General features: G+C 60.6%; 7 protein-coding genes across 7 annotated transcripts; 2 read left to right on the plus strand and 5 right to left on the minus strand.

The window, feature by feature from the left end:
- VTJ83DRAFT_2640 (uncharacterized protein) lies at window positions 1-881 on the minus strand (the record flags this gene model as incomplete). The annotated part of the gene is made up of 3 exons (XM_071008933.1): window positions 1-153; window positions 234-313; window positions 503-881. 3 exons carry the CDS (start codon window positions 879-881, stop codon window positions 1-3), a joined length of 612 nt encoding a protein of 203 aa, XP_070869180.1.
- Window positions 882-2,059: 1,178 nt separating this feature from the next.
- VTJ83DRAFT_2641 (uncharacterized protein) lies at window positions 2,060-5,065 on the plus strand (the record flags this gene model as incomplete). Its single annotated transcript, XM_071008934.1, has 1 exon — window positions 2,060-5,065. The coding sequence occupies one exon, from the start codon at window positions 2,060-2,062 to the stop codon at window positions 5,063-5,065; it is 3,006 nt and encodes a 1,001-aa protein (XP_070869181.1).
- A 1,419-nt stretch (window positions 5,066-6,484) lies between these two features.
- On the minus strand, window positions 6,485-9,056 carry VTJ83DRAFT_2642 (uncharacterized protein; the record flags this gene model as incomplete). Its single annotated transcript, XM_071008935.1, has 6 exons — window positions 6,485-6,805; window positions 6,874-6,961; window positions 7,040-7,502; window positions 7,575-7,922; window positions 7,994-8,075; window positions 8,151-9,056. The coding sequence occupies 6 exons, from the start codon at window positions 9,054-9,056 to the stop codon at window positions 6,485-6,487; spliced, it is 2,208 nt and encodes a 735-aa protein (XP_070869182.1).
- Window positions 9,057-13,671: 4,615 nt separating this feature from the next.
- VTJ83DRAFT_2643 (uncharacterized protein) lies at window positions 13,672-14,887 on the minus strand (the record flags this gene model as incomplete). Its single annotated transcript, XM_071008936.1, has 3 exons — window positions 13,672-14,379; window positions 14,451-14,679; window positions 14,784-14,887. 3 exons carry the CDS (start codon window positions 14,885-14,887, stop codon window positions 13,672-13,674), a joined length of 1,041 nt encoding a protein of 346 aa, XP_070869183.1.
- Window positions 14,888-16,135: 1,248 nt separating this feature from the next.
- On the plus strand, window positions 16,136-18,183 carry VTJ83DRAFT_2644 (uncharacterized protein; the record flags this gene model as incomplete). Its single annotated transcript, XM_071008937.1, has 3 exons — window positions 16,136-16,527; window positions 16,605-17,127; window positions 17,215-18,183. The coding sequence occupies 3 exons, from the start codon at window positions 16,136-16,138 to the stop codon at window positions 18,181-18,183; spliced, it is 1,884 nt and encodes a 627-aa protein (XP_070869184.1).
- Window positions 18,184-19,427: 1,244 nt separating this feature from the next.
- On the minus strand, window positions 19,428-21,102 carry VTJ83DRAFT_2645 (uncharacterized protein; the record flags this gene model as incomplete). The annotated part of the gene is made up of 6 exons (XM_071008938.1): window positions 19,428-20,004; window positions 20,075-20,126; window positions 20,202-20,291; window positions 20,356-20,523; window positions 20,794-20,812; window positions 21,085-21,102. The coding sequence occupies 6 exons, from the start codon at window positions 21,100-21,102 to the stop codon at window positions 19,428-19,430; spliced, it is 924 nt and encodes a 307-aa protein (XP_070869185.1).
- Window positions 21,103-23,269: 2,167 nt separating this feature from the next.
- VTJ83DRAFT_2646 (uncharacterized protein) lies at window positions 23,270-25,077 on the minus strand (the record flags this gene model as incomplete). Its single annotated transcript, XM_071008939.1, has 5 exons — window positions 23,270-23,315; window positions 23,389-23,719; window positions 23,793-24,338; window positions 24,429-24,645; window positions 24,826-25,077. The coding sequence occupies 5 exons, from the start codon at window positions 25,075-25,077 to the stop codon at window positions 23,270-23,272; spliced, it is 1,392 nt and encodes a 463-aa protein (XP_070869186.1).
- Window positions 25,078-25,313: the final 236 nt, after the last annotated feature.

Genomic DNA, 25,313 nt, shown 5'->3' on the forward strand with positions numbered 1-25,313 from the left:
TTACAACGACATGAAAGCCGACATTGCAAACGCCAGGCCGAAGGATAGCTTGAAGGCGGCGTGCCGGTTCAAGGTTGCCAGGATGCGCGACAGGTTGGCTCGCTCCTTGAGCTTGAGATAGGCCACGAGATCAATGCCGCTCTTTGCGGCCACCTGGAAGGAAGCGTTAGCATATCCTGCATGCAGGCCGAGACGGAGACGGGAGGCCCAAGGAGACGCCAGGAGATCCGTACCTGAACCACCACGATCCCAATCCCCGCCAGCAGCACCAGCGTCTTGGAGAAGACGCTCACCAACAAGCCGGCGACAAACCCTGTTATGCGGACCAATGCATCAGCACCCGTGCATTCAAGAAAGAGACGTGTGTCATGTCATGTACATCCCATCCACATCCACATGCAGAAACCAAAACCCAAAAAAAAAAAAAAAAAGAAAAGGGAGGAAACAGCATCAGGAGGGGAGGAGAAAAGAAAAAGAAGGAAAACCAGGCTGAACTGCCTACCCGAAACGCTCCCCATGGACAGCTCCCGCACGGCGTCCCCAAACGCGTCACCGCCCCGTTCCCGCTGGTTCCTGCCCGTGGCGTACGGCTGCGTCTGCCGGGCGGCCGGCGACGACGACAACGACCAGGCGTCGAGCCTCATGGGCCGCTGGTGGTGGACGACCGCCAGGAGCCCTCCCGCGGCCAGGCTCAGGGCGAGGCGCGAGGAGGGGCCCTTGCTCGGGGCCTGGGGGCGGCGCGCGTTGGCTCGGGTGGTGGTGGTGAAGGCTCGGCGCGCCGGGCAGGGGGCCTGGCGCGACGGCGCGGCGCAACGGGGCGGGCGCAGGGAGAGGCGGGCGGGTAGGGACCGCGGGCGGAGGAGGGTTGTGAGGGTGGTCATTGCGCTTCTATGTTTGTTCTATCATGTACACTGGGCGGGTTGGAGCTGGGGAGCTGGGGAGCTTGAGAGGGTTGGGTTGGGTTGGATGGGGGAACCGGGGGGCCTGGGAGGGATTGGACGTATATGACTCGGATGTGGGTTGTTATTGTTGTTGATGATGGTTACGCTGTATGAAAAGAGTATAAAGGGTTGGTTTTACACACGCGGGAAGAAGAGGGACTACGGAGGACGAGCTTTGGTGTTTGGACAGTCCCTGCAGGGTCTCTCTCGTCTGCATGGGAGATGAGGCGAAGCTGGGGGCTGGGGAGAGTGACGTAATGACCTGTGAAGCTTCACCGACTCGATGCTCCTGACAACAAACTTCCTACTACACAGTATACTTATAGGGCAAGGTACCTTGATGTGATGCGTAGGCTGTAAAAAGGTAAGATTTGAGACATATCTGAGTCGAGCCGAGCGGTACACGGGTGGTTTTGTACAGCCATGCTGGCGTTTGCTTTTTCCATTTGCTGCGTTGGACACCTTCGTGTGTGCTAGTATACTGCGTAGTACGCAGTCGAAGCGAAAAGCAAAAACAAGAGTGTTGTGCAACAGGGACGGATACGGCAACCTGAGGACAAACGGCGCACAGAGCCTGGCTCTAACGAACAACCTACCCCGTGACGAAAAAAAAAAAAAGAAAAGAACAAGACAAAAGAGAACATGGCTCGCAACGCATTTCAGGGAATGAGATGCGTGAACTGTACTATAGTATATATATGCAAGGGAAAGAGAGTGTTGTTGAGTCTTGGGTGCCAACAATGCTTCTTGTAAGTGACCCTAACCCTCTTTCCAACCCCGCGGGGTCATGCCTCACCGCCTGCCCCATCCAGGAGGCATGTCAACCCTCCCATCTTCTGGACCCGGCAGAAAAGTTGGGGTTTCCTGGAATCACAGCCGGTCGCCCATCTCAACCCCCATCAACAACCACCGCCTTTCGGCGCTCAGCCGTCCTTCTGCAGGCTCAAGACGTCCCGCCTCTCTTCTTCCCCCGCCTCCGGCCCGGGTCGCCGGCAAGAATACCAGATCCTCTCCGGACCTATGACATCGAGGCCGGTGTTGGACGGATACCTAGGACGGCGCGGACAGGAGATCCAAGAGTCGACCGGGGAATGAAACGGGTCGAGGAAGAGACCTAAATGCGCTCGCCTGCTGCCGAGGTTGCACGTCTGTCGGCAAGGCTCGACTGCAGCTGCGGCCCCTTGGCCCCGTATACACGCCCGCTCTCCCCTCGCCCTTTCGTCTGCGCTGCCTCTGCCCGGTGCTACCGCCGACCACCCTCTCCCCTCGTCAACGTCCCCCGCCTGAGCACCCCCGACGTCCCGGGATCCCTCTTCCCCGGCGCCCTCGCCCGACCCGTCCGCACCAACTGGAACGTCCAGCGGCCCTTGGCCCTGCGCTACGTGCTTGCCGACGCCTCCCGCCTCCCCCACCACCCCGCCATCACCGTCCTCCCCATCAAGCACAGCAACATGTCGTCCTTTGTCCAGGTGGTCAGCGTGCCCACGGCCGACACGCCGGGCGCCTGCGTGCTGCTGCACTTTGACCACCGCCGCTACATGCTGGGGCGCATCGCCGAGGGCACCCAGCGCAACATGATCCAGCGCAAGGTGCCCCTCGCCAAGATCAACGACATCTTCTTGACCGGCACCGTCGACTGGGACTCGGAAGGCGGCCTGCTCGGCATGATGCTGACCCTCGCCGACCTCAAGGCCGCCTCCGCCGCCGACCTCGAGAGCCGGAACCAGCAGCTCCTGGCCAAGGGCAAGAAGCCCAGAGACGACGTCCTGCCCCCGCGCCTCAACATCCACGGCGGGAAAAACCTCGTCCACTATCTCGCCACCGCCCGTCGCTTCATCCTGCGCAAGGCTCTCCCCGTCTACCCCCGCGAGATCCGCCGCGATCCGCGCCCTGCATCTCACGAGGGGCCCCTCGAGCCCGACTACGTCGACGAGAACATCCGCATGTGGTCCGTCCCCCTCGTCGCCGCCGCCGCGTCGGCCCACGCGTCCCCTTCTTGCCCTGCCCAAGACGAGAGCGAGAACGCCGAGCAGCCGGCCAAGAAGCGGAAGCTGAGCAGCGAGCCGGATGACCTGCCCGAGGACGCTGCTGCTGCTGCTGCTGCTGCTGCTGCTGCGCCTGCCGGCGACTTCTCCGCCGAGGACGCCGACCAAGCCATCCGCGAGGGCGTCGTTCGCGACATGTTCAACTCTTCGTGGAAGCTTGACACGCTCCGCGAGATGCGCCTGGCCGACGTCCAGCTGCCCGCAAAGATCTTCATCCGCAACGACCAAGGCCGCATCGAGCTTTACAACGGCCCTCCGGCCTCCGAGGCCCCCGATACCCTGGTTCTCGTGCGTTTGCCTTGGCCCGCCTCCAAGATCGAGCAGCTCCCCGCGACAAAGCCCTCGCGAGAGTCCATGTGCTACATCGTCAAGTGCCACTCGCGCCGCGGCAAGTTCGACCCCAAGGCCGCCGCGAGCTACGGCATCCAAAAGATCGATTTCAAGAAGCTCACGGCCGGCGAGAGCGTAACGGGCAAGGATGGCGTGCTGGTCACCCCGGACATGGTCATGGGGCCGTCGGTCGAGGGCCGCGGCTTCGCCGTCGTCGACCTCCCGTCCCCGGCCCTGATCGACGCGCTGCTCGCCCGCCGCGAGTTCTCCGACCCGGACGTCATGTCCTGCGTCGACACCATCTTCTGGATCCTCTCGGAGAATGTCTCGCTCGGCGACCCCCGCCTGCGACAGTTCGTCAAGGACCGGCCTGGCGTCCGCCACCTCGTCCTCGGCCCTGGCGTCTGTCCCAACGTCCCCGCCCTCGAGTCCCCCGCCGCCCAGATCATCAAGATGAACGCCATCGACAAGGACCGCTTCCGCCTGCCCGTCTTCGACATGAAGCCGGCCGTCGAGCTGCCCGAGGACCTGCGCTCCCTCGTAGCGCCCGCCCAGGTCGGCTGGAAGCACCGGCTTGCGCCCAAGCCGGGCCCCGACGAGAGCTCCGTCGTCCCCGCCATGGACACGAGCAAGCCCCTCGTCGAGCTGGCCACCTCGGCGCCGCAGGTGCTGGCCCTGGCCGAGGCCGCCCGGAGCGAAGCCGCCGACCCGGCCTTCCTGGCGTCCGCGGAGAAGGCCCAGCGCGATCTCCCGTGCCCGGATGCCGAGATCATGCCGCTCGGCACCGGCTCGGCCATGCCGTCCAAGTACCGCAACGTGTCTTCGACGCTGATCCGGGTCCCCGGCTGGGGCAGCTACCTGCTCGACTGCGGCGAGAACACGCTCGGCCAGCTCCGCCGCGCCTTCGGCCACGCCGGCGCCGACGACGTCCTCCGCGACCTGCGCGCCATCTACATCAGCCACGCCCACGCCGACCACCACCTCGGCACCATCCGCGTCATCGGCCGCTGGCGCCGCGTGGCCGACCCCGCCGCCCGCCTCGCCATCATCGCCACGTCCAAGTACCACGACTTTGTCCGCGAGTCGCACCAGATCCAGGACATCGCCCCGCAGCGCCTCGTCCCCATCGCCCTCCGCCCGGCCGACGGCCGTCCCACGCCCGGCTCCCTCGCCACCCCGTCCACGCTCACCGTCGCCGACTTTGACGCGCTCGGCCGCCTGCCCGCCGTCGAGGCGTGCTTCGTCGAGCACTGCTACGAGGCCACCGCCGTGGTCCTCACCTTCCCGGACACGGGCCTCAAGATTGCGTACTCGGGCGACTGCCGGCCGAGCGCGGCGTTTGCGGCGCTCGCCAAGGGCGCGCACCTGCTGATCCACGAGTGCACCTTTGAGGACGAGCTGCAGGGCGACGCCCTGGCCAAGAAGCACTCGACCCTCTCGGAGGCGCTCGACGTGGGCCGAAAGATGGGCGCCAGGAGGATCCTGCTGACGCACTTTTCGCAGCGGTACCCGAAGCTGCCGCTGGTGGACGAGCGCATGAGGACGGGGCCCGGGGCCGGCGACGCCGCCCAGGCCATCGCCGCCGATGCCTCCAACGCCGACGAGCTCGACGTGGACGTGCTCTTCGCGTTTGACCTGATGAGGGTCAAGCTCGGCGAGTTCAAGCAGGCCAAGAAGTTCTTGCCGGCGCTGAGGGAGCTGCTGCAGGAGGAGGAGAAGGCGGACGAAGACGAGGGCGGCGAGCCGTGAGAGGAGCAACAAGGCAGAACGAGGAACCTCGCTTGCCTGCGTCTACTGTGTACGGAGGGATGGCTTGTCGGACATTTGCGGATGACGTGAAGGAGTTACATAGCACATACCTAGGCGCCCACGGATCGAGCTGCATCATGATGAGGGCTTCTGCTTGCAAAACTGGGAAGGGGGAGGGGTTGGGATCGCAGGATCTGTCTTCAACGGTGGGTTGGTTGCATGGGTTGGTTGGATGGGCATGGCGGAGCCGTCCTTGGGTTCGCCATTCTGGAAAGACAGAGGGATAGACACGAAGCAAACGAAAAGTGGAGAAACAAGCCACCTGTCGTGGGCCGTGAACGGACGCTCTCGATGTCCGAGTGAGTCGTAGGTCGTAGGAATCCCTGCCCAAACACATGCCAGAGGATTCAATCGCCGGTTGATGCTACCGGTACCCCGCGTGTCCGTCCATATCGCCTGATCCTCGACGCATCCGGGGGAGCAAAAGTACCATACCGGCGCCCGCCCCTATCCGTTGGCTGCTCATCATGTCCACACCCTTCCCCTCCGAGTCCCGATCCGGAACAAGGACGCTGCTACCACCCATACACAGTACATCAACCACCACAAGAACCGAGAACAAGGCCATTTCTCACCGTGCACCATCAGACGCGTTTGATAACCGGGCGACGGCCCCTTGAGATATTTCTACGCCTTGCTCCCAGAGCCAGGCGCGTATGCATAGGTAGTAGGTAGTAGCGAACCGTACAAACAGTGTGTGCTCTTTCCATGCCCATCCCATGCGCGCATGCATGCACGCATGCATGCGCCTCGAGAACCCCTCAGAGGTGAACCATGCCCACCTTGCCATACATACCATACCGGACCGGACCATAAAATGACATGCCTTCTTCGCCTGCTCCATCGGCCGTAACCTAGCTAGAGAGGCGGCGTGTTGACCGAAAATGACCATCATGAACCAGGCCCCAAACGCTCTGCTCCCTTTTCTTTCCCCATTCTGCATCTTGTCCCTCAGCGAGCACCTCGCCTTCTCCAACCCATTATTTTTGCCTCGCCAACCATCACTTTCCCACGAAGCGCGGCAATCCAGCTCGATAAGTCCAGGGAGTGAATGAGAAGAGATATAATAGTCTCCGAAGAAGAAGAAAAACACCATGCCCTGTCCAGATCTGGATCATTCCTCATCCCCGTGACTAACCTCCACCACAACCGCCCATCGACGCCACCCGCCCATAACGAAGCAGGAAAAAAAATGGAGCAAAAATCAAATGACACCCATACACCGAATATCTGCCTCCGTGAACCGCATCGTATACGACACAGCGAAAAAATGACCAACAAAAAACGGAACCAAAGTCAAAAAAACAAAAACCAACGCATTGTCCTTTCCCGTTTCCTTTCCCCTCTCCATCATGGTGGTCACCTCCTCAGCGTCCTCTCATCCACGGTAGCGGGAGCAGCGCGGACAGGCGCCGGCGGAGGAGGATGCGGCCCCGCCACCCGGGCGCCAGATACGTTATAATCCGGGGGGAGCGTATGACCGGGGAGCTCGCCGCGCAGGATCTTCTCGACGCGGATGCGGCCGGCCTCGGTGCCGTCGTCCGGATGGGCGACCTCGCGGAACCAAGGGTGCTGCAGCGCTTCCTTGGCGGTGATACGGCGGGCCGGGTCGTAGACGAAGATCTTCTGAAGGAGGTCCAGGAACTGGGCCAAGAACCGGGTGGTGGGTGGAATGATATCCTGGGACGAAAAAAAAGTAAGCAAGTGGTGTGACTAAGAATAAGAAAGACGATCCAAGAAAAACGTACCGGTAGCTTCTTCATGGCCTTGACGAATCTCCGAGACGCACGGGTCGTCTCGGGCGTGGGATAATCAAGCTTCAGGCGCTTGAAGTACCTAGATATCCTTGTAAGTTTCCGCGCAACAGGCCCCCCCCCCCCCCCCCCTCAAAAAAAAAACCCAGATATCACGTACTTGGCAGCGGGGTTTCCTCCGTTCCGCGTCATCCGGTTGACCTGCTGGATAAGCGCCGGGTCGACCCTTTGATCAACGACGGCCTCCATCATGGCCAGATGCTCGAGATTATCGTGCGTCTGGAACAGCGCGTCGCCCGTAAAGAATTCGACCAGGATGCAGCCTATGCTCCAGATGTCGCAGGGGAACGACCAGCCGAGACCCAGGATGATCTCCGGTGCCCGGTAGTGGCGGGTTGACACAACGGAAGAATGATACTCATCCTGGAAGGTGGCGGAGCCAAAGTCGATCAGCCGGATCTCCGTGTCCAGGAGCACCTTTCGTTGGCTGGCCTGGCGGTTGCTGTTGGTGGTGCTGGCCGAGGGGATCTTCCTGTTGTACGTGAAGGTTTGGTACTCGTTGTGACAGAGGAGGATGTTTTCGGGCTTCAGGTCCGTATGGATCAGGTTGAGATCGTGCAGGACTGTTCCGCGTCAGCGTCGGCTCCGTGACACCAGGAGAGAAGAGAGAAAAGGGGGGGGGGGGGGGGGCGTACAAGCAACGCTCGTGAGAAGCTGGCGAGCGAAGCTCTGGATCTGGCTGTTGGGGAAAGGAACAAAGTTGTTGCTCTTAAGGAAGTCAAAGACGCTCTGGCCCATGAGGTCCATGACGATGCAGATGTGGCCGCGGTAGTCGAAGCAGTCCCGGAAGTGGATGCAGCGGTTGCGGTTCTCCTCGTCGTTGACCCGGAGGGTCTCGAGTACGCGAAGCTCGATTTTGCTGGCCTCGCGGTACTTCTGGACGGACCGGATGATCTTGATGGCGACGAACTTGCCCGTCACCTTATCCTTGGCCTGCACCACCTTGCCAAACGTACCCTGGCCGAGGAGCTTGATCATTTTATCTGGGAGACACGTCGGTGAGTATATGCATGATTGGCATGATGGGAACCCATCGACGGTCAGAAACACTCACATCGGTCGGTCAGGTCGTTATCCGGAACGACGATGTAATGGCCGTCATCGTCGTCAACGCGGGTGTGCTTGCTGTGGGGTGGCTGTGTCCTCTTGTGTCAATCGCTGCTGCGGGCCTTGGCCGGCGGACGGAACGAAGAAAGAAAAAAAAAACTTACGTCGTGGATGACTTTGATGTGCACATCGCGGGCCTTCTTGATGGGTTGAGGCGGAGCGTGGTAGTAGGCGAGGGGACCCGTCGTGTAGGTGGCAGCCGCCTCCCGTCGCCTTGTCTCGTTGGCAATCTGCTGGCGGGTGGTCCGCTTCCGCTTCGTGCCTGGCTGGGTGTCGCAGTCGTACTGGCTGTTGGACGAGAGCGAGGTCGCCGCCGTGGTGTGGATGGCCGAGCTCGTCCGGTCGCTGGCGACGGTCGACTTGCTCGGCGTGTGCGAACCGACCGTGGCGCTGTGGTGTACCGGGTCGTAGGGAGCGGTGCCGTCGTCGCGTTTCCTCTTCTTGGCCGACGAGCTGTTGGCAGCGTTGGCAACGACGGCGGGCGCGGTGTGGTTGACGGTCGAGGTCGAGGGGGCGGTCGAGGGTTGCGGAGCGGGCTCGGGCGTGTCCTCAATTACGATGATCTCCTTGGGCAGGCCGTTCTTGTAAAAATCCTTCCAGTCGGGGACCCTCGACCGCCTCCTCTTGCGAGGCGGCTGGGTGGCCGGCTGCTGGACCTGCGAGGCCGCGGCGGCAGACATGGAAGGATGGTAGGCGCTATCGGTGCGAGAGGCGGCAATGTTGGCATCGGCCGAGGCCTGGGAGCTGAGTCGCGTCGAGGGATGGTCGGGCGGCGGAGGCAGGGCAGACACGGTGTGATGGGCCGACGGGTAGTTTGGCGACGGATAGGGCAGGCGGGAAGCGGGCGGGAGAATTGGCGGGTTCGGCTGTCGATGCGAAGACGAGTTGGCCTGAGGGAACGATGGATGCTGATGCTGCTGTTGCGGCGGCGGCGGCTGCTGATGCGGGTAGCGGAAGTGGTGGGTGCTGTAGGGCGGCAGCGTTGCGGTGGCCGTCGTCGGGGTCGACATGGTCGCTGCGCCCTGGCTGCTGCTGGCGATGGCCCTCGGCGGAAATGGACGAGGAGGCGGCAGCAGGATGGGATGGCCCGCGCTGCAAGGGTGGGAAGAAGCAGAAGCGGAGGAGGAGGAAGAGGCGGGTGGCAGGAGTGGTGGGAGAAGGGAAGAAGGCGAGGAAGAAGAGGCAGGAGACTCGGGACAACACGGCTTGAGGGCCAAATGCGGTGGTGCAGCGGCCCGCGAAGAAAGGCTGCTCGTCGTCTCTTGTGCTGGTGGCCGGTCGGCCGTCGATGAGACGCGAGGAGAAAGACAGCAGCAGGAGCAGGAACACCGCTGCCGGGAGGAAGAAAATCGGGATGCTGGGGAATCCAGTCCCTCTCCCTCTGACGGACAGAAGGAGTTCTGATTCGACCGCGGTGGCGCCAGGTTTACTGCGTAGGAGGTTCGCTCAGCGGCGGAGGCGGCATTTGTTGCACAGAGACGAGTCGCTCTCAGAAGGGTGTAAGGAACCCGTGGTTTTTTGCACGGCTGCCGGGGTTGTTTTGGGACGGAATCTCGAGGGGGGCGAAACGGGGAAATACGATGGAAAACGAGGAGCCGCCGTTGAGGCGAAGTCGTTTCCTTTCGGCGTTGATGTGCCTTCTGTTGCGATCCAAGATTTCCAAGGCTGGCTCTGCTTCCAGTCCGACAGTCCGACCCGATGGGGATCGAAATCTTTGGGCCAGGCTAAGGCTTGTCGCCGGCGCGAGGGAGGCGGCTCATGACCCTGCTGATTGATGGACGATGGAGCTGGAGACGACTCGAGCCGAACGCTGGCCCCGGGCAGCAGGGTGGGTGGTCTGTGTGCGTGATAACTAGCGTGCCAGTGGGAAAACGGCCGGGACTGGACTGTGATGGATTGCTGAATGGGGCCAATGGGCCTGGATCCGGTAGGTGGTAGGTAGGTAACGTTAAACGTTCACCTTGACCTCAGCATGTTTTGGTGCGTGGCAGCGCCTGGGCTGGCAGGGCCTGGCCAAAAACAGTGTGAGGAGGGGGGGGGGAATGCTCCAGACGGGCTGAAATGTGCCCTAGCAACCTGAACCTGGATGTTTCGGTCGGCAAGTCCGCTTCGCTCCCAGTTCCCTCACCTCAGGCACCGCAGGGCAGGTGCCATTTCACTGCTTCAATTTTTTTTTCAATGATGTCTCGCTTTTTTTTTCTCTCTCTTTCTCTCACTCTCTCTCTTTTTTTTCTTTATCGTTTTCTTTGGACTCTTGACAATAAGTGCCAAAAAAGTCAAATATTTCCCTGTCCCATCCATCTTCCTGTCCCACGGAACGTCAGGTCCCCATGGAAGCGTGCACAGCCGAGTAAGGTACACTTACCTTCAAAAAAGGACGGGGAAGAGCCAGGGACCCGACGGGGCGGCAGCGGGTTGGCAACTGCCAAGACCTGACTTTTCGCCTCTGCCTCCTCCTCCTCCCGTCCCCTCTGTTCCGTTCTTTGCTGCACTCCGTAGGAAAAGCGGCTGACACGGTGCTGCTGCTGCTGCTGCAACTGCTGCACGATCCCTTTTTCCCTTCTCGCGTGGTTGAAACCGCCCGTCTCCCCCGCTCCCATCGCTGGTCGGGGAAACGGGTGCAAAAAGGGGGATTTTGTTTCGGCATCAACGCAGCCCATGGACCTCTCTGCTTCCCCGTCGGTTGGCTCTGTTCCCCCTTCTTGTCAACCTGCCCTGGCGACCGATGGCCGCGTTTTGTTGTTCCGCCATGTCCCCTTGAGAAGAGATCGGGCCCGGCGCAGCAACAGCGCCACTCAACGGTGCGGGTGGGCCGTTGGCTTGCCATCCTCGATGGGCAATGATGTGCTGTGCGGGGCCGTCGAAGGGGTAACTACTTGTCGAGTCTCGCCGAAACAGTGTCATCTCCCCCGATCAGCCTTCCCACCCAGCCTTTTTTTTCGCACTCGTTGGCTTGGGGGATGGTGTTTTTTCGCTTTCCGCTCCTTTCTGTTTGTTCTTTGAAACGACCATCCCTTCATGGACGGATGGAGGTGGTTTGACCAAGGGTCAATCCGACATCTCAGAATCCAACACCAGACATGGTCTCAGGTCCCTGAAATGGAAGTCGGCAAAACTGGGCTGCTACACACATACATGCAAGGGTTCTGAACCCACACCAGCAAGACAGGGAGCCTTCGATCATTGATCCGTGTGACGAGAGGCGGGGTGTCTCTCTCTCTCTTTCTCTCTCTCCATCGGCCAACTGCGACAACGGACGGCCGCGTTTCGTTTCCTTTCCCAAAGAATGAAGCCCGCAGCCGTGGTCGAGGGGCTGAAGTGGCCCCACTGCGCTCTTGGGTGCTGGTGCTGATGTCATGGGAGGATCGATCAGGTACCGCCAAACGGAGGGTGATGAAGCATTTTGCCATCCCGAAAGCAGCCAGCCCGGCAGCACACGCACATTACCACCTGTAGTCATTCTCGCTACGAAGCACTTACCGTGGCTACATACAAAAGCGGCCCCTCAAGAGAGGCCTTGCCACTGCGTCATGTAGCACCCATCTTCAGGCTGCCGGGATGGATCAGATACAGTGCAAGGGAGAGAATGGCGACCAAGTCCACCCAAGACACAGCATCGGCTTGGTGACAAGGGGAAGAGAGTGGATGGACCATGCCACGACCGTTCTGGCCAGTCGGTGAAACCTCATCGGCTCAAGAGGGTTTCCCTGTGCAAACGCGTCCTCCACGGATTCCAACAAAAACGACCCGATTCTGATTTCGGGTGCCCAGTCGCGGGTTATCGTGGGTGGGTGCCATCGTGCGGCACTGTCCGTGAAAAGAAGAACAAGGTCGTGAAGCCAGAGCCACGCTCCCCACGAAGCCGAGCTCAAGCAGGCCAGGCCAGGCCGGCCTTCGCTTGAGCGGGTGATGGACATGCAACCTTTCTCGCCAAACTTGATACGTCCACAGCAACAACCAAATCAGTACCCAAACGATGAAGCGGCACGGCAAGACTGACGACGTGGTGCACATGAACCATCCGGATCTCGGCAGGCCGGCCGAGGAGCCTGCTTGCCCTGAGACACCACTCGTGAGCAGGCTGGAGCGGCCACTCTCCGGATATGTGAGGTCGCTATGCAGGCTGCCGTGGTCGCAATCGTCGACGGCAGGGTGTAACCTGGACGCCAGCGCGATCTGCAAGATGCCCGAGAGATGTCACCCTTGGCCGTGGACTGTCTCGAGGCCGGGCCCAGGGCAACCATCAACCCCCCTTCTCTTCCCCCTCGGTTTACGATGTTGGGCAGGTAGATAGGCGAGAAGATTGGAATCTTGACCCTCCCCCTCCTCCTCCTCCTCCACCACCACCACCACCACTTCCTCCACCTTCCTGCTCCTCCTACGTAAGTACGCAAGGACGAGAATGTGGAGGCGGAGCCGCGGTTGCCGAAAGGCCCCATTGCGGCTGGCGAGAAGGCTGTTTGGCACGGTCTGGCGCCGCGGCAACGCATGCAACCTGCGCGATGCTGCTTTGCTTGAGCATCAGAATTGGCAGAAGGGCCAGGCTGGCCAAGATGCGTCGGGATTTCCTGGCATGGACACATGGCCGTCAAGGAATCGCGCAGGGTCCTCGTTGACTGTCTTGTCCAAAGTTCAAAGCCTCGGCCCCGCCCCCCCCCCCCCCCCCCAACAAGACGTTTGGCTCGCATCACCCAAACAGGGAGGGCGGGGGGAGAAAAGGGAAGGGAAGGGGTTTCCAACAGGTCTGTCTAACGTTATCTTCTGATGAACTGTCCAACGCGAGGCCGGTCCTCAGAAAAGATCTGTCTCATCGCTCTTTGAGACACTCGATCGGAGTCCAAGACGCGCGCATGCAATGGAATTAGCTCCGTGCTCCGTGCCCCGTGCTCCGTGCTCCATGCTCCGTGCTCCATGCACCAAAACGAAACCCGAGGGGGGTAACTAATCTGAAGAATATAAAGTATTAACAGACGGGGCCCCGTTCACGCATTGACTTCAGGGGTTGAGCGAAATGATGGCCTTGATACCTGCCGCCGCTCCTCCCCATCGTCCATCCAATCCCACCAAACCTAAAGAAGCCGTCGTCTCCAAGCCGGCCAGAGAACGTCCAACGGACTCCGAGGCTCGGGCCGTTGAGGTCTCGGGCCGTGCTTTCTTTGGGGTGCGTCAAGCCATCCATCATCTGGGACAATGGGATGCATTTCTCAAAGAATGGGATATGGGATGTTTTGGCGGCCGTCCGCGTCGAGGAAACATCCCACGCCAATAGCTCCTCATGAGGATGACCCGTGAAACGAGGAAAAGAGTGACCCATGGCATCATCGCACATTCGCATTCACATTCACATTCACATCCGCATCCACATCCACATGTACAGGTCGTGAAAGAGGGATGCAGAAGGCCCATAGCTATTTCGCAGCAGAAACGCCCGCTCTTTGTATGTTTCCTCCTCCTCCTCCTCCTCCTCCCCCCCCCCCCCCCCCCAAAAAAAAAAAAAAAAAAAACCAAGTAAAAAAGAAAACAGAACCCCAAACTCTATGAAACGCACACAACAACGCCTCGAGACCATGCCCGCGATCAATCATGCTCATATATACACCTGCTTCCCCTTTTTTTCCTTCGCTTTCAAATCCCCCGATTGAACTCCACCAGACCGCCCTCTCCGCCCCTTCCGTGGAACTCGGGCTCCAGCGACTCCGCCCTGACGCGCTGGCGCTGCGGGAACGCGGCCAGCGCCAGCGGCAGCACCGCGTAGCTGGTCACCAGGATCAGGCCGAGGTTGATGGGGGTGGTCCAGCGGGGGTTGCGCTTGAGCCACTCGGTGCGCTGCAGGCGAACCAGCACCAGCGGCGGGATCACCATGATGGGCGAGCTGTTGAAGACGCGGCTGGCGGCGGTCTCGGCGACGGCGAGGGTGGCGGCCTTTTTGCTCTTGCCGAGGCTCTCGGGGTTGGAAGCCGCGGCCGCGGCGTCGGCGGCGTCGGCGGCGTCGGCCTTGTCGGACGGCGAGGCCTTGGGCTGGGCCGGGAACACGTCGATGCCCGTGCGCATCTCCTCGCTGCGCATGAGGAAGACGTTGAGGGCGCCGGCGCTGGCGACGGCGGCGAAGGGCACGAGGCGGCCCAGCACGAGGCGGGTCGAGGGCGAGAGGCGCTTGAGGCGCGGGACCAGGCTGTTGAGGCCGACGGCGACCGAGCACGAGGCGGTGACAGCGAGGAAGTAGGACTGGGCGATCTTGGACCACGAGAGGGGGGACGACTTGTTGGAGTTGGAGTAGTTGATGGCCACGTTGAGCGACTGGTTGGCGACTTGCCAGGCGATCGTCCCGCGGTTCTAGAGCAAGGAGGCAAACAACGTCAGCGTCGAGCCGAGGGAGGGCTTCAGAGACAAAGAAAGCAACGTACCCCGAGGTTGGGGGTCAGCATGCCGGCCGTGACCACCAGGTTGGAGAGCACGAAGCAGGACATGCGAAAGGGAAGAAACACGGGCTCGCCCGTGTCCGGATGCAGCGTCGAGTCGACAATCTTCTTGGCCTTCCATAGCTCGGGCGTCATGGACCGGATCTGGCCTTGCTTGTAGGCGATGAGGAGGTTCTTGGACTGCTCGAGCCCGGCACGGCCGACAAGAAGCGTCCTGGGTGGCAGAAGAGGTATCAGCCCGTGATTCTTGGGTCTCTACGATGGCCGCGGATCCCCCCTCCCGCTCCCTCCTCCCCCGGGGTGTGCTATTTTTCTCACCTGGGGTCCGTGATGCCAGCGGTATGCCTGACGCGCCCCCAGTAGGTGTTGAGGTCGTACTGGGACTCGGGCAAGGCCCGATGGCCAGGGAGCGAGGAGGACATGTCGGCGACTCCAAGGAAAGAAACGGCGAAAAGACCGACGGCTCAGGCAGCGACAGCGACGGGGTCCAACAACAAAAAGGAAAGTAAGGGGAAAAATAAGGAACGATCGCGATGGAGCGGCAATGAGGGTTGAGATCAACCAAAAGACGGTTCGGGTCGCCTAGCCCAAGAGAGAGCAGAGCAGTACCAAGCACAAGCAGGAAGCCCGACACTAGCCGCCAACAGTCCCAACCGGCCGCAATGGGTTCCCAGAAGCGTTGGCTGCTGCTCTGCGACCTAGCCCAGCGAAGCGGTCAACCCGGAGGGCCCCAGGTGCGGGCGATGTTGACGGCCCCGGTTCCAGCATTCAAAACTGGCTCCGAGGTCGGGGAAGTGGAGTCATCAAGTCAGGGCCGCAAGGGGGTCTTGATAACGGTACGTTAGGTGGAGCGAAAAAAAAGTGCGGGGCAGTCCGGGGCGCCTGCACAGCGGGTCACGGGGCCCGGCGCTCGGGGGACGGAAGCGCTGTAACCAAGGTACTGCGTACTCAGTAGGCACCACTCCGTACTTGGGCTGCTCGGGCTAGGTAGGTAGGTACTTACCTTTGCATACCATGCCTGGTACACCACTAGGTACCTACCTCTGTGGGTACATTGGTTTACCGACACGAAAAAGGAAGTGGAGCAGCTCTGTACTGAGTACACAGTAATAACGTTCGTTGTACATACCACTAATACAGCATGTACTATAGGTACTTACTGCGTAGGTCGTACTTACTGCTAGCATGTTAGCTCCAGATGGCCCCGGTGGGGAATGACGGAGCTGGAGCTGGACCTGTCTCATTACGATCGACAAACAAAAACATGCCCGTCCACAAGATTGGACTTTGTACAGGCTTCCACCTTCCCGAGGATACCGTGGAAAAAGGCCAGCATCGATTCAAGGGTTTGATTTTTTTTTTTTTTCCCTACCTTGTTTCAGTCCCGAGGGCAGGATATCACGGTAACAATACATTGATCATTCATTCACGCTAATACAGCGCCATGGATTGACACCGGGGCCCGGGCAACTCATTGCTTCCGTTGTGACCTCATCATCATCATTTTCATCATTGTCATCCTCACCAGCCCCGTCCATGACTCCAACGTTGCACCAAGCCACCCGGAACCTCTCTTCGCCCGCGTCCCCGTCCACGTCTCTCGTTCGGCTGTCGTAGGTTACCATTACCAGATACCACGCCAAGACACGTCCCAACCGTGGTCAACGGCCATGTCGATCGGCCGCCGCCTGTTGCGACGCCTCCCCTTCTCGTCCTCCACCACGCCGCTGCAGGCCCTGGCCTATCTTCTCTGCATCTGTCTCTTCAGCATCTCGTTCCTCGTCTTCCTCAACAGCAGCGTTTCCTTTGTCATCACCGACCTCATCGGCATCAAGGATGGCGTCGGCGACATCGTCGGCACCCTGGGCTTCGCCGACGAGCTGGTGGCCCTCGTCGCCTGTCCCTTCTGGGGCCTGATCTCGGACCGCGTCGGCGTGCGCCATGTCGCCGTGGCCGGCTACGCCATCATCGGCCTCGCCCTGCTCCTGTTTGTCCAGGCGCGCAATGTCTACCCCGAGCTGCTGCTGGCCCGGGTGTTCTTTGCCCTGGGCGCCTCGGCTGCGTGAGTGCTCGATGCATCGGAGCGCCTCGGACAGACACCCCGCTGACAGCTTGGGCTGACGACCCCCGCGCCTCCAGAACCACCATGGTGACAGCCATCCTTCCGTCTCTGGCCGGCGAGGCCGATGCGGCGGCGGCCGGGCCCCCCGGCATGCCCGTTTCCCACGAGCCGCACTCGAGCGTGAGGCTCTCGGTCGACTCCCAAGTCACCATCACCCCTGAGCGCTTCTATGCCACCGGCGACGCGGAGGAGACCTGGGACGAGGCGCCCCGCCGGACCGACGATGCGGGCAAGACGTCGGCCCTGGCGGGCTGGGTCGGCCTCTTCACCGGCTGCGGCGCCTTGATCGCGCTCTCGCTGTTCCTTCCGCTGCCCGCCCAGCTCAGCCGCATCGAGGGCCTCGCCCTCGCCGACGCCATCAGGTACAGCTTCTACGTTGTCGGCGCCGTCGCGTTCCTCGTCGGCATCGCCGTGTTTTTCGGCCTGCGCGGCCTGCGCGGCGAGGACGGGAAGGGGTTCCGCGTTCTGCTCGGCCTCCGAGGCCCCGCGCAACAGGACATGGACCCTTCCTCCTCCTCCTCCTTGCCGACCTCCCGACGCGTACGCCACCCTCGCCCCCCTTTCTCCTCCGCTCCTCACAGCGGCGCCCCCCTCCCCAAGCTAACCCTCCACCCCTTTTCCCTCCAGACCGTTCTCCCCTACCGCCATCTCCTCAAACGCGCCGTGCTCCTCGGCCTAACCGACTCGGACATCGCGCTCGGCTACCTGGGCGGCTTCGTCGCCCGCGGCTCCACCGTCGCCATCTCGCTCTTCATGCCGCTCTTCGTCAACGCCTACTTCTTCGGCCACGGCTTCTGCCACGGCTCGCCGACCGACCCTTCCCCGGAGCTCAAGAAGGAGTGCCGCCAGGCCTACGTCCTCGCGTCCATCCTCACCGGCGTCGCCCAGCTCGTCGGGCTCTTCTGCGCGCCCGCGTTCGGGTACCTGTCCGGCCGGCGATCGGACGGGGTGATCCGCTGGCCCGTGGCCGTTTCCGCGGCGCTTGGCGTCGTGGGTTACCTCGCCTTCCCGCGCCTGCCGAGCCCCGAGCTGCGGAACGTGGAGGGCCGCGGCGGCGGCCCCGGCGTGCTCGTCCTGGCCGCGCTCATCGGGGCCAGCCAAATCGGCGCCATCGTGTGCAGCCTAGGCTCGCTGAGCAGGGGCGTGCTCAAGGCGGACGTGGCCGGCGACGACAACGACGACGGCTACGATGATGACGATGGCCGCTACAACCACCACGGCGGTCTGCACGGAGATGGCTGGGGCCATGCGGACGGCGACGGTGGCGGCGACGGCGACGGCGACGGCGTCAACGCCGAGTCGCCGCTGTTCGGCGGCGCGAGAAGCCGAGGTCGGACACAGCAAGGCGCCCCGTCTTCCTCCCGCGTCGCGCTCAAGGGCTCCGTTGCGGGTGTCTACTCGTGGTGCGGCGGCGCCGCGATCCTGCTGCTCACCAAGCTCGGCGGGTACCTCTTTGACGCGTGGTCCCGGGGCGCGCCCTTCTACCTGATGGCTGCCTTCAACGCGGCGCTGCTGGTCGCGAGCGTGGGCATGGATCTCGGGAGGGCAGCGAAGGCGCGGCGGCAGGCAAGCGGCGGGGCAGGGTGCAGGATCTAGAGGGGAAGAGGGCTTCTTCCCTTGCTTTTTTTTTTTCCCGTACGCGTGAGCCAGGTGCCAGAGCGCGCGTGCCCAAGTGACTTGGTGACAAGACGATTCGGTGTAGCAGCGCATGATATTCCACGACTTTGTTGATGGTTTCTCCCTCACGACCCTCTTCCCGTGCCAGCTGGTTTGGCCAACGCTGTTCTTGCCTGGAAATCCTTACCGTGGGGGGTTGCGAGACACATTGATACATATCCATTCCTCGATCCATCCGCAGCCTAATTACTCCTCAACATACCTACGTCTTGGTTCACAATCGCCTTTGTTCATTTTGTTTTCCAATGTCGAACGAGCTCCATCCCATCCCATCCCTGTTCCCTGTTCCCGTTCCCTCCTTTCTATATCTCATCTCTGTGTCGCACCCTGCCTTCCTTTCCGTCTCCTTTTTTCCCTCCCGATTCGGGCCATCAAGACCCCAAGCCCAAGGCCCGAGGGGAGGCAGGGCGCGTGATTGTAAACAAACCCCTTCCCCCTCCCACTCCCCCCTTGGAGTACCAAGGCAATAAATATCCAAGGCGTCCGTCCACAAAGATGGCCATGGGTACGTGAGAAAGGTAGTCGAACTATCAGATCGCCTCGCCTACCTGCTTACTTACGTCTGGAGGTGGCAGTCAAGTTGTTCCAGCAGGACAATGCCCCGTAGTTGACTACCATGGCAAGGGGCAAGGGGGGGGGGGGGGCATCAACAGTTTCCCCAGCAGTACCTATCTAGGTACCCACTACCTAGGCGGTCAGTCCGTCCGTTTGAGATAGAGGGCTCGGGAAAGGGCTCGATGATTCTAGCGCGGCGGTGGCGACGACGGTGGGAAGGAAAACCGAGAAGAGGGCGGCTCGGTGGAGAGGAGGATACCATATCACAACAAAACCCGGTAGACAAAGCCTTCATGTCAGAGAAAGAAGAAGAATTGATTGATCAACCATTGTTTGCCTTCCTATCCCTGCCTTGTTGTGAGGAGAAAGAAAAAGAAACGAGGAGTGCCGGGATTCAAGACCGCGAATCACTCTCAGTCCCGTAGCTCACGGCCCATATCCACACTGGAAGTCCTTTTTTTTGTTATCTTCCGCTGCTTCCATCAGTTCCGCTGTCCCTATCGACTCGTTTGCACACTCCGTTTCCAAAGGACCTAGAATGGTTTCTGGCCCGCTCCCATGGAGACGATGTTCGCTATGCGGCGGCGGCGCATGCGGCGGCTCGGGCTTTATTTGCTGCCCAGGCTGGGGAAGGCGGCCTCATCGTTGGGGTTGACGGGCGGGGCGTTGTCCTGGCGGGGGCCGCCGCGGCCGCCGCGGAAGTCACCGCGGGCACCGCCACGGCCACGGCCACGCGGGCCATCGCCACGGGCACCGCCGCGGGGGCCGCCACGGCCGCCACGGGTGCGCTCGGGCTCGACGTAGCGGGCCTCGATCTCGAGGAACTGCTTCTGCTTGCGCTCGCGCTCGCGCTTGGCCTTGCTCTGGGTGGAGGGGAAGAGCTCCTCCTCCTCCTTGGTGAGCGGGGTGAAGTCCTTCCACTTCTCGTCCTTGACGCCCTCGTTGGGCTTGCGGACCTTGAGCTCGCTCTCGAGGGCCAGCTTCTTCTCGGCGAGCTGAGCGAGGTACTGGTCGTAGGTGAGGTGCTTCTCCTCGGGCTCCTCCTCCTTGGTCTCGACCGGGGTAGCCTCGCCCTCGGCCTTCTTCTCCGACTGGGCAATCTCGGCGGCGGCCTGCTCGTCCTTGAGCTCAGCCTCGCCCTCGTTGGCGCCCCAGCCCTGGCTGGCCTGCTTCTCGGAGTTGGCGCTGCAGGGGTAAAAAGGTTAGCCACGGCGTACACCGACAAAACGACGAGGTGGCCGGGGAGCGAGCTTACCGAGGGGCCTGCTTGTAAGGGTGGCGATCGCCCTCCTCACGCTTGCCGCGGCCTGCAAAAGAGAAAAAAAACGGTTAGACAGAGCTGCGCCAACGTCAACCGTACCTCGGGCGCACGGCAAACTTACCACGGAAGCCACCGCGGCGGCCGCCACGGGGAGCCTCATCCGTGGGCCTGTCGCGGTTGGACTCACGGCCGGCGTTACGGTCGCGGAAGGCTACCCTCGAACCGTTAGCACACAAAAAAAGTCTCCAAGATGCCATTGACAAGGGGGCACGCACCAGCCTCGTTGCCGCTCACATGAGCGCCGCCGCGGCGGTTGCCGCCCTGGTAGGGGGTGCGGGACGAAGGGGCGACGCCATCAGTGTTGCGCTTGGCCGTGCTGGTCTGCGCCTTGGTGACTGGGGGCTTGGGAGGAGCGATGGGCTCATCTCCCTCGATGTCGTTGCCTGTAGAACGGGGCAATGATGCGTCAGCAAAAGAAAACCCTTAGCGATTCGGTTTTTTTGGGAACATGGAGGATGTCGTGACGATTGCGTCAGAGCATGACGATGGCAATGATGATGATGACAATGATGACGACGAAGAGGAGAAGGACCAGGAAAAGGAGGAGGTCTCGAACGGAGCGACAAGGTTGAAGCCGAAACGGATCGGCCAAGGAGGGAGGAGGAGGAGGAGGAGAGGAAGAGGAGGAGGAGGGGAGCGGGGAAAACACCAACCCAGAAGGTCGTAGAGGTTCTATGGGCGGAAACGAAGTCAGCAATCCTGAGCTCAATTGACTTGATGGCCGCAAAGAGGAGGGAGCGCCGTCGGAGCTGGTGACGAGCATGAGGCCATTGGCCGAGCCGACGGAGGCGCATCGTGATGCTGCAGGGCGGCGTTTTTGAGAGAGAAGCAAGCACCACCTCCCCGACAGCTGTGGTGATGTCGCGACCATGACGCACGCAGCGCACAGCACACGGAACGAGCACCAACCGCCGCAAGAAGGAGCCAAAAAAATTGACACGTACCTTCGAAGCGACAGACATCTTGCCGCTGTGGTGTATCGCCCTTCAAGGCGTGTACTTGGAGACAACCACAAGGCTTGTTGGATGGAGTTTGTTTTAGGAGGGGAAGTTGGTGTGGGTGGGCGAGCACCGGCGAAACAGGACGAGCCCTGGTTCCAGTGGTGCGCTTGTCGGGTTCCGGAGGACGGAATTTTGTTACTGTACTTTTCCGCCTGGGGCCAAGGTCTCAGAGGCAGAAAAGCAGAGGCAACGGGCCCGATCCCGAGCAACGGGAAGTGAAGGCCCGGGTTGCGAGGGTAGCTGGCGAACTGTACTCGTCCAATTCCCCATACTGTGTGTACGCTGCCCCACCTTTTTGGCTCCTCATCTGTGTGGTACAACCCCTCCTGTCACGGCGTTTTTCCTGCCCTATTTTTTGTGGTCTGCAATTCAGTGCGCGGGGCTGGCCAATTTTTTTTTTTTTTTTTTGCTCGTTTTTGTTAGGGCTTCGGCCGCATTTGTTTCGCTTGCACGGATGGACGCTCCCCCCCCCCCCCTCTCCCCTCCCCTTCCCCAAACGAACGTTGCAACTTTCACCATTACACGACAAGCGAACAAAGATCAGACCAGAACCCGGTCGCCTCCGCCATGGTCCGGCGGAGAGACGTCGCAACGTCATCGCAATGCGATGTTTTGCCACCTCGAGCTGTTTTGATGATCTCGGAGCTTCAGGTCTGGCCCGAGGGAGAAACGGAACGAATCATGAGCCAAAGCCAAAGCCAAAGGCTGCATCGATCCCCCCCGCAGCAATCCAAACCCCCAAAAGTAAACAAATAAGAAGGGGGGTGGGAAAAAAAAAACTGCCAGTTGCATCTCGAGCACACAATAAAAGACTCGGGTTCGACCTGAGGGAGCAATACCGTCTCAATGCACCCTACCTACCTACCTACCGGTCCGTCGCACTGTTTGACGGATGGGCCACATGCGACAGGACGATGGAAAACTCAAACACGGGCAAGAAACTTGGCGGAATGGGGCTCAAAGTTGCCACGCCCGGCACATGACGGGACGCCACCTACGCCGTCTCCATACCTCCACCCCGAGGCTGACCACCAAGAGCGAAAACGCCCTACATTCCCCGCGTAGAGCGCTCGAGGTTCCATGATCGTGGCCCGATACTTTGTAGAATCACCCTCGAAAGGAACCGTCACGGACTGTTCTGTAGCTCAGATCATGATGCGTCCCGCTAGCTGCGTTGCCATGCGGAAGGAGTACCTAGTAGTCCATGAGGTGGTCGTCGCGGATGAGGTGATGAGGGGGAGGAATGGTTCGTGCACGAGATATTATTCTCTTGTCCTCTCACCACCATGGCCGGCCCTCGATCATGTCGTCTTTTCAACCGTCCTGCAAGCATCACGTCCCGATGAAAGGCATACATACGTATTCTCTTCGTGTCCTCTTTTCCAACTATGTACCTTTTTGCGTTTTATTGTATTTTATTTTATTTTTTTTCCCCATGGAGAATCCTCATTACACGTCATGCCAGTCAGTCACATCATTATATACAAAACCAAAGCGCTTTTGGAAGTCTTCAGATCGCCGCCTTCACCATGCACATGCACTTGCAACCCTCCCAAACTCAATAGGAAACTCGTCCCCGTTAGCCACTTCATACAGCCCATATACAAGAAGATAAACCTCCGAGGCCGTCTCCGGCTGCCGATGGACGACAACAAAAGTCCGACAAAGAGGCACATAATAGTAAACAAATATCCAAAGTTGAAGCAATAGCCGCCGCCTTTTGTCCTCGAAAATGCCGGTCCGGTCCTCGCTACCCAATGCAAGTTCTTTCTCCCGGGGTATCTCGAAAACCGTCCCTTTTTTTTTTTTGTGAAAATGCCCTTTTGCTTTTTGTGTTCTTTTTGCGTGGGAAATAGTATTAGTGCCACAAGATGGGGGAGTCTGATTCTCCCAAGATATAGACAGTGGTGTTGTTTTGTCTGTGTCCTCTCCTTCCTCTTTCTCTTCTTCTCCTCCTCTTCCTCCTGCATGGACCCGAAGATGGTTGCCGATGTGGTAATGATGACGGTGAAGATGATGGATGGCAACACACTCGGAGGTCCGCGTACCCGACCCGGGTGGTGATCCTGGGCTCTGCGCCATGCCACGGCCGGGTGGTTCATGAAGCGCGCCCGAAGGTTGTATCGAATCAAGGAGGCTTGAGGCCAAACATTGGCGGCTGATGCCAATGCAGACTGCCGTCAGAAGCGGCCCTCGTGGGGCTACTCACCCAGAGTCGATCCGTTTTGTTTTCTCTCTTTCGGTTACCGCATGCTGCTGGTATCAAACGAAAACTGCGTCGGGAACGCCATGCTGGCGCTCAGCCCGAAAGGGTCAAAGTCGTAGCTCGGGTCCATCAGCTGCGACATGGATGGGTAGGCGCCCGAGTGCGGGGTGTGAGCGGCCGCGTTGTCGGTTATGGGAGACTGCGCCATCGACGGGTTGCTGGGCGGGCCCGTGGTGACCGGCGACGATAGCGGGATGGACTGGGGTTCGCCGGCGGGGTACTCGGCGCCGGGGTAGGGGCCGGGCCCGCTCGGGGTGTCGGGGGTGTTGTCGGCATCCTCCATCATGTCGGCGGCGGCGTCGTACTCCTGTTCTGTACTCCACGCGTTAAAACGTCGGACAACAAAGCCCCATGATGCCTGGGAAAAGGGGGCGGGTCAACTTGCCCAGCTGTTCAATATGGTTTTGGAAGGAAGGAGACGGGTAGAACGATGCCGCGTTCGAGGAAATGCTTCCCCGGGGTTGGTTTACTCCTTGCTGAAGCCCGGACAGGGGCACGGGCCGGTGGACGCCGCCCGGCCCTGGAAGGCCGTGCATCGGCGGCGGCATGCTTTGAGGAGGCTTCATGGAGGCGGCAGGGGGCAGGGTCTGCCGCAGGGAGCTGCCGATATGGTCCGACCCGACAGGCGATGCGGCGTGCTGAGAGCTGAAGGGCGTCGTCGTGGTGGGCGAGGCCGAGTGGGAGGAAGGCGTTCCGCGCGTCTTTGGCGACAAGGCCGAGGCGTGAGGCTGCATCGGAGGGGGCAGCGGTGATGCTGGGATGCCAGGCTCGACCTTGGGGGCGATCCCCGAGGCCGACCTCCGGGCGTGGTGCCGATTGAGGATGGCCCGCTGGATGGGAGGCGGTTGCACCAGGTTCTGAGGCGGCATGGGGGTCGGTCCAAGGTGCGGGCTGCCGGTTTTAGCACGAAGCTCTGCTTGAACATCGATGCCTGAGGAGCGATGGCATGTTAGCCATGGATCAGAAGGGCAAGGAAACGCGGCTCTCCTCCTTCTTTAGGAGGCCCTTGGGAAGGTCATACCCTTCTCTAGGAGAATGCGCTCCAACAGGGAGTTCTTGTACCGCAGCATCAGGCACTCATCGGCAGCATGGCGATGGGCGGCTTGGAGGTTGGCCAGGTTCTGCTCATGAGTCCGGATGGCCTCCTCAAGCTGCTTGATGTACTCGGTACGGCGCTCGCGGAAAGCCGCCTGGGCTTGGCGGTTCCTCTGCTTTCGTTCCTCGGAAGTCGCGTAGATCTGAAAGGCCAGTCAGCATCAGGCGAACGTGACGTGACATGGCTCATCATGAGCGTGAGCCGCAATGGGAGAAGATCAGATGCAAAGGGCGGATCGGATCTAGCCCAGGAACGCACAGGTTGGGTTGATTGAGGGATGAACGGAGAGAACCCGGAAGGTAGAGAAATTGGCTCGACGTACCGGCTTGCGGCCGCCCTTCCGCTTGGGTTGTTGGCCATCGGCCGGTTGTTGTGATGATTGCTGTTGTTGCTGTTGTTGCTGTTGCTGTTGTTGCTGTTGCTGTTGTTGTTGTTGCTGCTGCTGCTGCTGTTGTTGTTGTTGTTGCTGAGGCTGAGCATGGGCCTCGCCCTCCGGGCTCGACGCCATGGACTCGGGACTGCGGTGATCCTCTTTCGGGGCCTCGTTCTTGTCGACAGACATCTTATCGGACATGTCCTTCCTTGGCTGCCCGACGGAAAAAAAACAAAGTCTCTCAGCCGTTTCGACAGAGTGGGTTTCTTCTTCTTTTTTTTTTTTTTTTTTGGTCTGTCTCTAACACGCTAGAGGGCGTTGGGAGACTTGTTCACTTGCTTGGCTGCCAACAACCTGGAACTATCCTATGGGCCACCCAATGGTTTGGTTTGTGCAACCCGTGGCCGCAACGGGTGCCTGCCGTTGTGCGGGGCAGC

The sequence above is a fragment of the Remersonia thermophila genome, chromosome 2, assembly GCF_042764415.1.
Source record: "Remersonia thermophila strain ATCC 22073 chromosome 2, whole genome shotgun sequence".
Taxonomy (NCBI): domain Eukaryota; kingdom Fungi; phylum Ascomycota; class Sordariomycetes; order Sordariales; family Chaetomiaceae; genus Remersonia; species Remersonia thermophila.